The sequence below is a fragment of the Podarcis pityusensis genome (assembly GCF_964106645.2).
Source record: "Podarcis pityusensis genome assembly, chromosome: 6".
Lineage (NCBI taxonomy): Eukaryota > Metazoa > Chordata > Lepidosauria > Squamata > Lacertidae > Podarcis > Podarcis pityusensis.
Genome location: NC_138030.1, coordinates 47,039,026 through 47,054,702, shown reverse-complemented (window position 1 = coordinate 47,054,702; position 15,677 = coordinate 47,039,026). Strand labels below are relative to the sequence as shown.

The following is a 15,677-nucleotide window of genomic DNA, read 5'->3' as shown; positions in this document are numbered from 1 at the left end:
CGTCTGACAGGGCTTCCGATTGGCTGCAGGAGGTTCCTGCAGCCAATCAGAAGCCGCGCTTTGGTTTCCGAACATTTTGGACGTCGAACAGACTTCTGGAATGGATTCAGTTTGACTTCCAAGGTACGACTATACTTACTGTGAGAAAACAGACTGAAGTCTTTTACAGCTTGTGAATCTGCTTGCAACTAAATGCCAAAACCAAACGGTTATTCTTAGGTAATTCCTTGGTTGTTCTGGGTTCCTCCCATGAAAATCAGATGGTGCAAACACAGCCAAAGACTGGAATCCTATATGCATTTACACGGGATTAAACACCCATGTACTCAATAGAACTTCATTTGAAGAATCAAATAACTAGTTCCACTCAGTGAAGAGGGTCTGGGGCTTGAGATTCTCAAATGGCAACTCTCCCAACCCCTAGCCAATGTTACACAACAAGCCTTTTGAAACTAAAAGGATCTTTCAAACACAGTTTGTTATATGGCATGAGGCTTGCTGTTCAAAATCAAAAAATCTACTGGCCATGCTTTTTGGATCCCAGACTTGATTGCATATGCAATTCATATAACCAACAGTCCTTAACTAAGGCTGCCTGTAACTCTGATTCTAGTTATTCATGCATAAGCCCCATTCAATGTATGGGGTTCACCGGTGCAGAACTGGTAGCAGAACTGCCATACTGACTGTTTCATTTAATAATCTAGATAAAGTAGGCTTCTGATTATGTCTTCACAAGATAGACATCATACAGTTGTACCTTGGTTCTCAAACAGAATGTGTTCTGGGAGTCCGTTTGACTCCCAGAACTGTTCGAAAACCAAGGAGCAGCTTCTGATTGGCTGCAGGAGCGTCCTGCAGCCAATCGGAAGCCGCACCGGACATTAGGCTTCTGAAAATTGTTTGAAGACTGGAACACTCACTTCTGGTTTTTTTATCATTCGGGAACCAAAACGTAGGAGTTCCAAGGCGTTTGGCAACAAAGGTATGACTGTACTGTCTTACAGTATGCATGCTTAGTCCTTTACTGTAATCTACATTCCCCATATTTAAATGTATGGAGAATGAAGTAAGGTTCATATTCTATGAAGAAAAGCCAGTCAAGTTCTTGTTCTTAAAAGTTATAACTAAGCAAAAACACTTGCTTCCTCTCCCACAGACCTGAAAATGAAGGTTTTCTATTTTCTTAAAGAAAACATGCCAATTGATCACTAGCTTTAGAACTATAAAACTATATGACTTCTATCACTGAAAACAACCATAGGGTAGTTCTATTTTATCTATTCTGCTTATACCAGAGAACACATACCAGAGTAATTCATTCATTTCTTCCTTCAGGCATTCACTCAGGACAAATGCCACCAAACTGTGTTCGAACAATAATACAGTGGTACCTTGGGTTAAGTACTTAATTCGTTTTGGGGGTCTGTTCTTAACCTGAAACTGTTCTTAACCTGAAGCACCACTTTAGCTAATGGGGCCTCCTGCTGCTGCCGCACTGCCGGAGCACAATTTCTGTTCTCATCCTGAAGCAAAGTTCTTAACCTGAAGCACTATTTCTGGGTTAGCGGAGTCTGTAACCTGAAGCGTATGTAACCTGAAGCGTATGTAACCTGAGGTACCACTATAAAGCATAAAGAAATAAGATGATGCACTGCCAACCCGTCTGTAACCATTAACTGTTCTAGACAGAAATTCAGAGGAAACAGATTAAAAAAATAAAAGGCCAATTAACATGTAGCTTCTCATTGCAAGGTGAAACAATGAACATTCAAGCATTTCATTAGGTACCATGCTGATTTATGAGTGAAGACAGAATGTTCTTCAAAGGTGGTGGTGAGGTGAAAAAAAGGACTTGCATTCATGAGCATTTAACTCCCAGCAAGTAGGAATTTGGGGTTTAAGGGATCTCACCCTTGTCTCTCTGCCTATAGGAAGGAAGACAACAAAGAAGGAAAAACAGTACTGCAGTAGTGTCTTGCCCTCACACTCCTACATATTTTCCCACACATTCAGTAGTGCCAGTGATGTCAGAGGAACAGAACACATGGCACAGAACACAGAGCAGACATATACAGATGGATCTATGTATTAATGTTAAAACAATTCATGGTTGTGGAGAGCAAAAAACTTAGACCCAGCACACAGAATGGCTGCATTTACTTAAAGGGAAACAGCATTGGTTTAGTTTATTCTATATCTATGGCTCAGAAGGAAATGCCATCTATATTGTTTTCACAGTTATACATGCAAAAAAGTAGAATTCCATTGAGGTCCCTGATGGCCACATACTCACAGACCTCTAGGCACTCTTTCCTCTACAGACAGGAGGGCAAGTGGATATCTCCCTTATTACCTACAGCCTTAGCATTTCCTCAGTGCTCTCCATCATAATTAAATCTGGGGTGTAGAGAAGTGTGAGAGCTTGACTTGTTACCAGCTGCTACTGTTCTGCAGATCTTCTCCCCAAAGACCTACATTTCCTCAAAGCCCTGAAGTACAGGGATTTGGGGAACCTTGTGACCCTGCAAAGAAGGGTGTGTCACTCTCATTTTTTTAATTGTAAGAGGGGGAAATGCTGCATCTCCACACTAACAAAAATTCACAGAGGTAGCAGCAAGAACAACTGCTTGCTTTCCGAAGTTCTGGGAGGGAAATGAACCTTCATTGATGCATTCTAGCTAATGCAGGCAACTAATGCTCACAACCAGTAGGACCTGAACTGATGACATACTGACTAGGCCTGTGGGTTATAAATGTATTAAATATATTTTAAAAGGTATAGGTAGTTATGTAAAACCACCACCTTGGAACACATTAAAAAGCAGCAAGCCCAGGCTCCCCCTCAGAGTACACTTGTCAAGAAGCTTCATCCAGTCCCAACTGACAAGTGTATGGAGGACATGTTTTCAAACATTCATAGCATACTTGTGTGTGTGAAGAGGCCCGCAGGGTACATACACAACAAAACAGTAGTTCTACGTATAAGCACCAATGTTATCAGAAGGAAACCCATGGCCAGAAAGCAGCACATATTTTGAAGTGATCACAGGTTATAATCACAGAAAGCACTCTATATGTATTGCCATTTATCACCTCCATATTTGACCTCTGCCTTGACTTGAATGCTCTCTTTCTTTTCTTTAAAGTGTATTGGCTTTTAGCAGAGATCTGGCATTTGACTGTCAAATACCACATGCACTGCTGCAGCTTGTTGGTAACCATTTGCCTGGTTATGAGCAAGGCTTACCTCTATGCAGGGAAGCCTGATAAAAACTACTGCTTTTAGAAGACAGATGACTAACATTAGTATGTGCAGGCAGGTGGGTTAGAAACATTTTTGTGATCTTTTGCACAATTATATGCAAGTCAACATTGTATATTTAAATGCTTCTTAAACTTAAAATATATTTTGTTAAATCACTGATAGCTTTGTATACATAGTAACATAGCTGTTGCTCAAAATAATTCCAAAAAAGAAGGCATTATTTAAAGCCTGTTCTTTTAAATTTATGTTTGCTGTTAACAAATAAGCCTATTCATCAAGTTCAGGGGCAAAATCACACAAGCAGCAGCTTTGAGCGGAGAAATCCACCTAGGGCTCAAAGACCCATTTCTTCTGGCAACCAACTCAAGTGTATGGATGGGCATCAATTGGGAGTGGGGAAGAATGAAAAAGGAAGGCATGGGAAACATGCACAGATCCTGTTATACTTCTTCCACACATACCACAGCTGAGGAGAAATGGGGCTCTGTTGAAACCCATAGCGTTTTGCAGTTCAGTATATATTGTGTCCTAAGCCTAACTTTGTTACAGCAAAATTCTACTGTTTCTCTTCCTCTATGATAAAGGATAGCCATGGCTATTTTAAGGCTCTCAGAACTGCCAGAGTGTTAGCCATCTTACATATGAAGATTCACGACATGTTAGCTGCAGAAACAGCGATAAACAACTTTATGTCAAGTCCTTGATTTTTTGACAAGAAGGGAACTTTTTTATTGTTCTTTTCTACAAGCAATTAAAAAACCGGAACTCTCTCAGAGCACTAGCATTAAATGGGAAGCTACCTTGGCTAAACATGTTATAAAAACCACTCTACTTAAGACACTATATGGATTTGTAAATAATGGTTTTGGGTTGTATAATTAAGTTAACTGTTGGCCAACTCTTTTAATTTTTACTAGAATGCTTCCACAGTGCATGACAGCTTCAAAAACATAGAAGAGAGAGCTTGGGAAATTTGGGATTCAATTTCTGAATATTACTAGCTTGCCACAACTTTGCAGTAAACCTTCATGCACTGAAAACAATGCTGCTACTACTAAAACTTTGGATTCACAGCATGATTTCAGAAAGCATTATTTTAGACACAAAAATTGCCTTGACTGTTCAGAAGTGACAGAAATGCTACATGGACAAAAATTAGTGACGTGAACAATGGATGAGTAGAGGCATAGGGTAGGTGAATAAATGAAGCCACTTGACACCAAGTCAGAATATTGGTGCACCTAGCCTAGGTCTGTCTGGTTTTCCAATTGCTCAGAGGCAAATATTTCCCCCTCTATTGCTCCCTGAGTTAATTTAACTGCAGATTCCAGCAACTGAAACTAGGATCATCTACAAAGCAGTACTTCATTATTGCTTTTTTCCAATCAGAGATGCCAGATTTGGGAGCTTTTTGTGCACTGCATGAGAACTGGAGAAATATGAATAATGAAGGGCAGGACATGACAAACCAGGGGCAACCCAATCAGATGGGTGGGGTACAAATTGACAACAACAACAACAACAACTAATAACCATTTGAAAATGCAGACAAAGGGGTTCAATTCAGGCCTATTTCAAAGTCAATAGGAAATAAAAAAATTATTAGAGCATTTAATGGCATATGATGGCATCTACACATGTAAGCTTCCAGCGACTGTGCAGTACAATCCTTTGAAATTTTACTCAGAAGTCTCACTTAAACGGGGCTTACTTGAGTCTTGTAAATAATCCTTCCCCTCCACCTCAAGTTACTAGCTTGCAAAAACTTTTACTCTTCTCACTTTCCCACATGTAACTCCTGCTTGCATATGGGTACTTGGCTAGTGCTTAAACAAGGGATTACTTTCCGTAAAATTCCAGGCTTAAAGAACTTTCAGAGAGCACTATCAACTCTGATAATTACTCGCACTAAATAATGCACATTCTCTGGCTCCATTTTCTTAATCTGAAACCACTTGCCGCTTAACACACACAGAACACAATCTTATCCACACTTAACTGATTTCAGTGGGACTTCTCAGTAAAATTTCAGAGAACTGGCCTATCAATTTAGTCCACCAAAGTCAGTCTACAGCAGCTACATAGAGTACGGTATGGTCAAATCTCTTTTCGAGTTATAGTAACAGGGTGAAAAAAGAAGACTTCCTTCTTCTATGTGATATCTGAAATGTTTAAAGTAAGTTCCACCCTTCAGTTTGAATGGGATTATTAAATACTCTTATTACAGTATTAAACTACACAGAGAACATATGTCTATTGCATTTTAGTTTGCTGAATTTACGGGCAATCTTAGATGTTCAGAAGTTAGTGCACCATTTTGAATATGTTTCAAGCTTCTTGGATCTACAAGGCCAGAACAGCTTACTATGACTATGCAAATAACACTTGAAATCCAGGGCTAGCCAGAACAGCTTGCTATACAATATAAATGTAAATCTCAAGGTCACAATTCAAATTCTGCTTGCACCAGGCTGGGGGGCTCGATTAAGCAGAGATCTTGCTTCCCCCAGCCCTGCCAGCCTCTGCCTGCGGAGTGACATCGGCATCGCTCTGCCAGTGTGGTTTCCCATTTTGCCTGCTAAACTTGTGGGCAGAATTGCTGCTGGTGGGGAGGGGGACTTTCTGGGATGGCAGACATTCAAGACAGAGGGCTGAGCAAGCCTTACAGCTGTCATGTGACAGCAGCAGGCCTGACTGCCAGCCAGTATGTGCTGCAAGGCTGCAGATGCTGCAGTGGCCCTGTTGGACAGCGCCCAGGGCTTGGATTTCACCCTACTACGGTTTAAAATGTATATAAATAAATAACATATTTGATCCATTAAGTTTATCTACTATTTTAGATTAAAATATTATCCTTGGAAAAGGAGACGAGAATATTACCAGCATGCTGATAGGCACCCAGAGACAAATTTAATGGTGCCCACTTAAAATATGCACAAGATGCAGAAGAGGGCATATCACTCATGTGAGTTTCCGCGCTTTTAACACTGAGGCTACCCTCAGGATGTAAAGAGTCACTTAGAATTGGAAAATCTGGAAGATTTCTCATTACCATGCAACTAAGGCTACCAGGCTGGCCTCTGCACATCATTTCAGGAAATTATTGTCACTGTCCAGGACACCATTCCACTCTGTTTAAGGCAATAGGGTCACACTTACTTTCTCTGGGCTTTTTCCTTCTTGGCTTTAGTCCGCTTCTTCCGGGCTTGCAATGCTAGAACTAGGAAGAAACAGAGGGAAGAAGAAGGGGTGGGGCAAGAGTCAGTAAGCTTTTGTTCAGGGTGAAAAAAAAGGGCACATTATTCGCATCATCAAACCTATCGGGTTTATTTTGTTCTAAGATTAACCCCCTCTTACCTAGAAGCAGCATTAAACCAAGAACAAACCAGATTCGTGAGACACGTGCTCATAATAAACTCATTGTACCCATATTTATAATATTAAAAACAACAACCCCCAAACACGTTACTGGAGGAGACAGGCGATTATGTCACCCTCTTTTATCTCATACTAGGTAGCGGGGTGGAGGCCGAGGAAGGGAAGCCTAAGGGCCGGACATTTGCCAGGATACCCGAAGACTGGCAGTTAGGATCCGTGAGAAGAACTCTGCGAATAACAGCGGGACCTGACAAAAGGAAACCGACGGCCGATCTCGTGTGAATTGGGGCAACAACCAGGGACGCAGAGGAAGCGAGCCGCCAAGACCCAGAAAGCTGAAGCCTGACTAGAAGAGTCGAGGGGCCGAGGGCGGCGGGCGAGGGGCGGCGGGGGGGGTGAGGTTGGCGGGGAGGCGGCGGGGCCAAGCGCACTCACCTTTCCGCTCCATGGCGGCTAGAGACAGCAGCCCCCGCGACCCCCCGCGCGTGCGCTCCAAGGATATTTCCTGCGCCTGCGCTGGCCGCGGGCGAGCCGGTCGGCGCGTGCGTACGACGGGTATCTTCGCGCGCCGTTGCGCGCGCCACCAGATCTCCTCGCCGCCGCCGCTGCTGCTGCTGTCACTTCCTCCCGAGCTGGGGCTCCCGGGGAAGGCCACTCCCCCTGGCTCTTCCAAACGCGTGCGGCGCCGCCCCCTGCTCTGCGTGACAGGCAGGAGCCGGAGCCGCGCGTCTGGCCCCTCGCCCGCCTCCCCTTGTCCCATGGGCGGAGCGCATGCGCCTCGCGGTGTCCCAGCCCACCGCTCGCTTCCCCGGGGCTTCGCCGGATTTAACTAGGGCCAAGGGAGGTGGGGGCGGCGTAAAAAGTGGCGCAGCGCGTATACAAGCAACTGCGTGTGCTGTCGCTGGAGATGGGATTGTGACGTGCCCGCCACGCGTTCTGGGTCCGGGCGGGTTTTCCAGCTTCACGCGTAGCCGGCATGGGAGGGAGGGATGTGTTCTGCTATGGACCCCTTGCGCCACCAGGTGCCGCAATGACTCTCAGCAGCTAAAGTTAACGTTCGAATTCTCGAATTAACTTTTTTTTTTTTTTTTTACAATTTACATGACTTTGTACAAATGCGTGGCTTACTCAGTGGGAACTTTTAGAAGTTATTTTAATGTATGCAGCTTATTAAAAAATGAATTTAGTGTACGCATGTTATCCTCAACAATGGTTTGAAGCCAACAGTCGGGTGCTACCAGTTCTATTTGCAAGAAACAGGAAAGGCAACTGGTGCTGCGTACGTGCAACAAGCAACGTTGCGGCTGGATGGTGAATGAAAGTAGCCTGGCTTGTCACTGCAGATAGTGACAAATACCTTTCTGATTGGAAAGGTTGGACAGTCCTGCAAAGTGAAGCCAAAAATGGCTTATCTTCTGAGTTTATGCCAATAAAACTCAGAAACGTGAGGTTTACAACAGACCTAAGCATAGGAATCTAAGCAAGAAAGGATCAGCAATCACAGCTAATTTATATGGCTTGTCAGGGGAAAGGGGGGCGTGTGTAGAAACAGTACGAAGGTAAAATTTACGTCCATTGCTGCACCACGAAAATGGCCCCCAGAAGTTGGTCCAAGAAGGGAATGCAGCCCATGAGCTGGAAAACGGCCCCTTATCCCGCATTAACCAATAACAAGGAAGACTGTGTTGTTAGCTACCACAATTTACTAGCCGAGGACTGTAATTCAGATGGCTGCTATGAAAAGAATTGCATTCCAACGATTATTTGTTAACGAACATTATTACAACTGCAAGCACAAAACAGCTAATGCGCTTCTTCCCCGGGGGCACAGAAAGAACGGGAGGAGGGTGTGAGCCTTCCTTCCGAGAAGGCACCTGTCCAGGTTCCCGCTGCCTTAAGCAGCAGCACCTGGAAACCTTAAACCCTGGCCGGCATCACGCTCCACCCTTCCTCTTCTTCCTCCTCCTCTTTCCTTCTCGCCTCCTTCCAGATCTCGCGAGACGCTCCCCTCTTTCTGGTTGCGCTCATCATAGGGCGCTGGAGCTGGGTTCCATATTGGGGCATCGCCTCAAAGCTCTTTCCGCGCCGTGGGTCTCGCGAGACCTCTGCAATCGGGGACTTAGGAAGAGGTCGGGAGAAGTCAGGCGGCGGCAGCAGCAGTAGCAGTAGCTCCTTCTTCTCCTCGTCGTTGCTGCTTGGCTTTGCCCCCCCCCCCCCAGTGCAAGCTCTGCTCTCCTCAGGGGGACCCCTCGCGCCCACCTGTTAGGCTCCCTGACTTGGGGCTGTGCAGGAGGCCGCGGGGTTGCAACCCGACAGACGGCGGGAGGCAGAAGAGCCCCGCTTGGCCTGGCCTTCCCCTCCGGCCGCGGGGCGGGGTTGGGGTGTCGGCGGCGGCGGCGGCACGAGGCCAGTTACTGAGGCGGCCGCTGGGCGCGAGCGACCTCTTTACCCTCGGAGCAGGAAACCCCCTTTCTCCGAAGGGGGAGGAGCCAACGGTTCTGCTCGAGGGTCTCCCCCCCCCCCACTCCCGGCCGCGCTGGGTTGGGCGGGCTCGGGGTCGAGATGACCCAAGAGCGGCCCAAGTTCTACCGGCAGGAGCTGAACAAGACCGTCTGGGAAGTGCCTGAGCGTTACCAGAACCTCTCTCCGGTGGGCTCCGGGGCTTACGGCTCCGTCTGGTAAGTTGCTGCCGCTCTCCCGGGGGCGGGGGGGGGAGGCTTGGGGAAACTTCGCTATCCGCGCGCTCCCTTATCCCCCCCCCCCACAGCCCCGCAGCCCTTCGTGCGTACGGGACAGCAGCCGCCGCCACGAAGGCCTGTCATTCTGAATGGGATGATTGATTAGCTGGGAGATCCTGAAAGCGGCCTTAGAAGGCGGTGGATCACGCATGTGTCCACACCCAGTCCTCCTTGCAAAAGGAAGTCGGTTAGATCCTGTGATTCCGAGGGACCGGCTCTCGGTTGCAAATACTAAAAGAAAAAGCGTTGCCTGTTTGGTTCTCTTGCACCGTAATGCTGGGGTAGTGCAAGTTAGCAGCAGAAGTAGTAGAGGCGTTTGATGTACTTGTCGCTCCGTCTGCTGCAGTGTCTTGATCTCCGTCACTTCTTCCCGTAACCGCTATGAACTCATTCCCTACTTATTTGGGAACGCAAAACCCGTGAAGTCCACAGTTGAGCAATGTCTCCAGAAGCAATCAAAATGTGCACCAAACAGTGGCTTTCTTCAAGTTCTCCAGTTTTCAACAAAGGCATTATGTTAAGCATCTTATGCACGACCCTTTATTTTGCTTTGTGGTGCCGAGATTATTGGCTTTGGTAGGAAATGACTTCTTGATTATTTTAGTTGCATTTGGCTTGTGAACTGTTGGGTGTTTAATGAGGTTTGGTTTTTTAGCAGAATCTTGAAAACAAACATAAAGCAATATTATCAACACTGCACAATTAAATAAATTGTAATTAGTCTTATTATTTTTTGCATTTTTATTCCAGCACTCCTTGAAGAAGCTAAGGGTTATGTACATAGTTTCTTCCCCCACCCTTTTTTATTCTCACAAGTCTGTGAGGTAGGATAGGCTGGTATCTCAATAAACACCATGAACCTGCATCTCCCCCAGTTTCTTACACTGATCTTGCTGGGAATGAGAGTAGGGAATAAGAGTTTACTTGCAGGTGGGGAAGATGTGTACTGAAGAGGTTAAGTGCAAAGCTGCTGAAGGAAAAACAGCTGGCGAGGGGTATCAGAGATTGGCAGGAGAGGAATTTGTGATTCACCTCCTCGTGATGTCATAGGCACTATCCATAGATGTTTGACTTAACTACCACATTCCTCACAGCAAAATATGTATTACAGTTAGACTGCCAGGACAAAGCATAGAAACTTACTCAAGAATCCAACAATAAATGGATGTTGTCTTGGCTACAGAACCACTAAGCCTCTTGGGCTTGCCAATCAGAAGGTCAGCGGTTCGAATCTGTGCAACGGGGTGAGCTCCCATTGCTCTGTTCCAGCTTCTGCTAACCCAGCAGTTCGTAAGCATGCCATTGCAAGTAGATAAATAGGTACCACTGCAGCGGGAAGATAAACGGTGTTTCTGTGCGCTCTGGGACTTGTCACAGTGTCCCGTTGTGCCAGAAGCGCAACGTCATTCTGGCTAAGAGATGTAAGTATTTTTGTATATAAAATAATATAACCATTGCAAGTTCAAGGTAGTCATAACTTCTTTGGTAACAAATACTTGAATTGTACTTATCAGACTACCAGCCTTCTGTGATAGTTTAGCTAGAGTTACATGTATATATTTACCTTATTTACATGGCACAGTAAACTAGTGAATGGTTTGCAGTGAAAGTACCAGTCTGAGCCACTTTGTTCCTCTCTGCTAGCCCAGTCTCTGGCTTAACATTGTGTCCAAACCAAGGGTTGTGGTTTATTTCCTTCCAGACAAACACTATGATCTGTAGCAAAAGTTTGTTCTTGACTTGGGAGGAGCAAACTGGCTCATGTGAGAACTGAAAACAAAGACTCAGACTCTGTATTTGTGTTCTTCTGCAGCTACATAGCACTGTTCTTTTAATTGTAGATATTAAGCCAATTTACTGCTTTAAACAAAACTCAGAATTCTTGTTCTGCATTTTTTCCTAGAAAAACATATCTTGATCTAAACTGTTTTATTATTTCATGTCTTGTTTGAAACAATATTTCACTTGCTTGTGTTTTGTCAGGTAAGAACAATACCATGAGACAAGTTCTCATAGTAAAAAGCAACGAAATTTTGTTTTTTAAACACCTACAACATAGATCCTGGTGGCCTCAGAAATTTGCATTCATTGATGACTCTGATAGGCAGGTGTGGTTCATTACACCATTGTCGTGGTAGGATAGGAATGTATACTGCAGAGTTTTGAAAGACCTTAGCCTTTTTGCTAGTTATTATTGCTGATACATCTAGTTATTGTAGTGATCAGTTTGCAGAATAATTAATGGTAATTCCACTGCCCTCTTTTTTTTTGTCACTAAGAATCAAGTTTTGTGCCTTGTATCCATTAAGCAAATACACATATATCTCCATTCCCTCTAATATCAAGCTCAGGTGGTTGAGTGCCCATCAATTTTGGAAGCAAAATGGAGAATTAAAGTAGTGGCCTACTTAGGCACACAGAAGTATATAAATTTAATAATATTAATAATGCTAATGCTAATATATTTACAAACAGCCCAGCAAAGTTTTGTGAGCTCTTGAGGTGTTTGGCATGATTTATCAGAAAATGTATGTGAGGTCGGGGATAAGAATTGGCTTACTCAGACCACTAACAGTTTATTGCAGGTATGCTGCAGGAGGGTAAATTAGGGTTAGGTATGTGATATTAGGTCAGAAAGTACCAACCGCTATACACTATATATGGTTGTTTCAGGAGGGAAAAAAGCACTCTTTTCCCTTTAATCAGAATCACTATACTGTATAGCTATAAAATACAGCAGGGTAAAGTTTTGGGTGGGCTGGAAAAGTAAAAAGAAGTTGTGCTTTTTTCTCATCATTAGAGACTCAAGCTCATATAAAGCTTCTGTTTCAGGCTGCTTAGAGCACTACACATAGTGGGTATACACTGAAACCCTTGCAAGTCTTCCTGAAACTCCCATACTTCAGTGAGGGAGAGCTATCTATATTCTCTATAATGTACCAATCACTTTCATGGTATAAGTGAGGATGAAGCTGCTCACCTAGCCCCCTGAGCTTGCATTATATGAAGGAAATTATATGTCAAATGTATGTGTTCTGATCTGAAGGATGGTGGTTTGCACTTCTCTGTAACTTAGTAACTATCACAAATCATTACATTTTTGTTAAAATGTGTGGCACTTGTTCGAGATCTTCAGAAAAATTAACTCATCTCTACTGTTTTTATCATGCCTTATCCCTACCCTGATTTCAGATCATTTAAGTCTCTGCCCACAATATTTTTGTCAGGGAAAACTTGATTTAGATGCAAAAAAGGGAATAAAAAGCAGAAGTGGAGTTTTGTTTGCAACTAAACATTTTTTCCTGGCTCTTGCAACATGTGTTCTGTGGTAAGGCAAGGTGCCGGGCAGTGCCATATTGACAGGGTAAATTAAAGGGGAACTTGTTCTTTAAAACAATGTTTCAGTAGAAGCATATTAAAAATGCCTCATCAATTCCATATTATGATCAGGTACCAAACATAAATTATTGAAAAGCAAATCCATACTAGTCTAGAGTCAGTTGAGAAGTGCGAGTGGCTTCCTGCTTCCTGCTAGTGTGGCACTAGCGCTGCTCTAGAATAGAAAATTGGATGTATCAGTGGATCCTTGCAGAAAGGCATTTTGCATCATTTGTATCTGCAGGTGTTTCCACTAATTTAACACAAGTCAGCGGGATGGTGAATTGCAAACCTAATCAACTTCATTTAACAGGCAAGTTTTGCCTAATGTTCTACTCCCCTTTTTAAAAAAAGACTTGATATGTATACAAGTACCTATTTTCCACAGTAAGAAAAACAAATAAACTTTAGAAAATATTCCACAATTGTCCCAGGTATAGACAGGTGCCCATGACAATGGCGCCAAAGTATGCTGTTGTAACCACATTGGTTGTATGTGTGTTTTAGGGTGAGGAGTAGTCTGGCTTTCTGATGGTAAAACTTGGAATGCCAAAAAATCTGCAAAATGTGTACCATAGGCAGTGACATCTGTACCATACCACCTTCAAGTTATCATCACTGTAAAGCTATTGGCTAATATCACCTGGTAATTCACTTACTACCAGAGATCCTAGGTATTCAGTGCCTTATTTCTACAAAAAACTTGCTTGGAGACATCCATCATGTGTCTGCTAATGCTGTGACCTGGATACAGCGAGCACTAGCTTCTGAAATGTCACAATATTCTGTTAAGGTTGAAATATTTGAAGTTACAGGAAGTCATTGCTATATGTTTTGCTGTGAGTCACTAAATGATTGCAAAAATTGTCATTCTTCCTTTATAAATCCAGCTGCAATTCCCAAACTCATCAATACATTCTTAAAACTCTTCTAATGATTCATTCTAAAACTTGTAAGCACCTTCACCTTTGTTTTCCTGCCTGCTCTTACACAAACCTTAAACTTGTGACTTATTTCTTCTTGGGCACAAAGTTTTATTCATTCAGTGAAACAAGATACCGTATTTTTCGCACCATAGGACGCACCGGACAATAGGACGCACTTTGTTGTAGAAGGGGGAGAACAAGAAAAAAAAATTCTCCCCCTCTCTGCCCAGCGCCCCTTCAGTGAAGCGGCAGGAGGCGCTGCGCAGAGAGGGGGAGAACTTTCCCCCTCTTTGTTTTCCTGCTCTAAAACAAGGTGCCATTTAAGGTGCGTTCAGGTGGCTACCTTGGGAGCCTGGAGAGCGAGAGGGGTCGGTGTGCACTGACCCCTCTCGCTCTCCAGGCTTCAGGTTCCTTTCGACCTGCTCTTTGGGGCTGGCGGGGGGAAGCCCACCACCAGCCCCAAAGAGCAGGTCAGGGAGCAGCGGAAAGGCGCAGCGGAGAGGCTCCTGCCATAGCCGCACATCACCTCTCCAGCCGGGAGAGGGTCGTGGGGCTATGGCTTCTTTAGCCCCGCGCGCTCTCTCCCGGCTGGGGAGGTGACGTGCGGCTATAGAGGCTCCTGCCATAGCCGCGCATCACCTCTCCAGCCGGGAGAAGGTCGCGGGGGGCTTCTTTAGCCCCACGCGCGCTCTCCCGGCTGGAGAGGTGACGCGCGGCTATAGAGGCTCCTGCCATAGCCGCGCGTCACCTCTTCAGCCGGGAGAGGGTCGCGGGGTGCTTCTTTAGCTCCGCGTGCGCTCTCCCGGCTGGAGAGGTGACGCGCGGCTGTAGAGGCTCCTGCCATAGCCGCGCGTCACCTCTCCAGCCGGGAGAGGGTCGCAGGGTGCTTCTTTAGCTCCGCGCGTGCTCTCCCGGCTGGAGAGGTGACGCGCGGCTATAGAGGCTCCTGCCATAGCCGCGCGTCACCTCTCCAGCCAGGAGAGGGTTGCGGGGCTATGGCGTCTTCGCTCCATAGGACGCACATTTTTGAAGGGGAAAAAGCGCGTCCTATAGAGCGAAAAATACGGTACCTATTGAATCATTTTCATGGGGGGGAGAAATCCTATTTTAGTCTTAATAGGCATATTTAATGCTGTTTTTTAAAACTCTTGTTTTTTAGCTCAGCCTTTGATGCTAAAACTGGCCTGCGAGTGGCTGTGAAGAAATTGTCCAGACCATTTCAGTCCATCATCCATGCCAAAAGGACTTACCGTGAACTACGTCTGCTTAAACATATGAAACATGAAAATGTAAGTTTGGGGAGAAAACTAGAAATGTACATTTCATGTGGTTTCGAATCCTAGGTTAGGAGTGAATGCTGGCTTGATAACCATGGTGTACTTGGTACAGATAAAATGGCAGACCATAGTGTCGGGGTTTTGTTAAAAGAGTAGAGGGGCCAAAGCAAGAAAATGAATCATTCAAAAGTTCATTCCCAATACTTTCATCTTGACTGAAACCTGAGAAAATGTAACATGTGTATCATAGTATTTTCAACATACTAGAGCCAGTTGCTTATAAACTGTTTAAGAAGTTTCTTAGTTCTGATTTTGTGGTGGTTATTTCAAATGTTATGTAAACTTTCCTTACTGGTTAAATTCTCTAGTTTTAAAGTTAGCTTAATGCATGTTTATTTCCATGAGTACGTATTTTTTTCATTTCATTCATTGTTTTGGGTAATGGCTTCCATGTGTTGATTTCAATATTTTCTTACAGAACATATTAACTAGGGGAGACCCTAAACCTTGGGGGAAATAATGAGTCTGTTAATTACACAATTGTAAAACGTGAAAACTGTTGCAAAGTATCTCACAGTCCCAGTTTGTTTCTGAAACACTACAAGAAGGATGTTGCAGAAACATTTCTACCTTTTATGCTGCTGTGAAGATTTTAGTGTTACTATTTCATAGTATGCATGAATAATATGTGTGCACAGATTTGTGCTCCTGC

General features: G+C 44.4%; 2 protein-coding genes across 3 annotated transcripts in view; one reads left to right on the top strand and one right to left on the bottom strand.

The window, feature by feature from the left end:
* The window catches only part of SRPK1 (SRSF protein kinase 1), a 29,291-nt gene extending 21,772 nt beyond the window's left edge, over nucleotides 1-7,519 (bottom strand). The window contains exons 1-2 of the mRNA XM_081010474.1: nucleotides 7,082-7,519; nucleotides 6,428-6,488 (exon numbers count right to left, since the gene is read on the bottom strand). Coding sequence (XP_080866600.1) covers nucleotides 6,428-6,488; nucleotides 7,082-7,406 — 386 coding nt within the window. The 5' untranslated portion in view covers nucleotides 7,407-7,519. The remainder of the gene's footprint in view (nucleotides 1-6,427; nucleotides 6,489-7,081) is intronic.
* Nucleotides 7,520-8,635: 1,116 nt separating this feature from the next.
* MAPK14 (mitogen-activated protein kinase 14) overlaps nucleotides 8,636-15,677 on the top strand; it is a 32,304-nt gene continuing 25,262 nt past the window's right edge. Inside the window, exons 1-2 of one of the 2 annotated variants that reach the window (XM_081010489.1) lie at nucleotides 8,636-9,324; nucleotides 14,848-14,977. In XM_081010489.1, the coding sequence (XP_080866615.1) occupies nucleotides 9,209-9,324; nucleotides 14,848-14,977 (246 nt within the window). In that variant the 5' untranslated portion in view covers nucleotides 8,636-9,208. The remainder of the gene's footprint in view (nucleotides 9,325-14,847; nucleotides 14,978-15,677) is intronic. The other variant, XM_081010488.1, reaches the window with a different exon arrangement.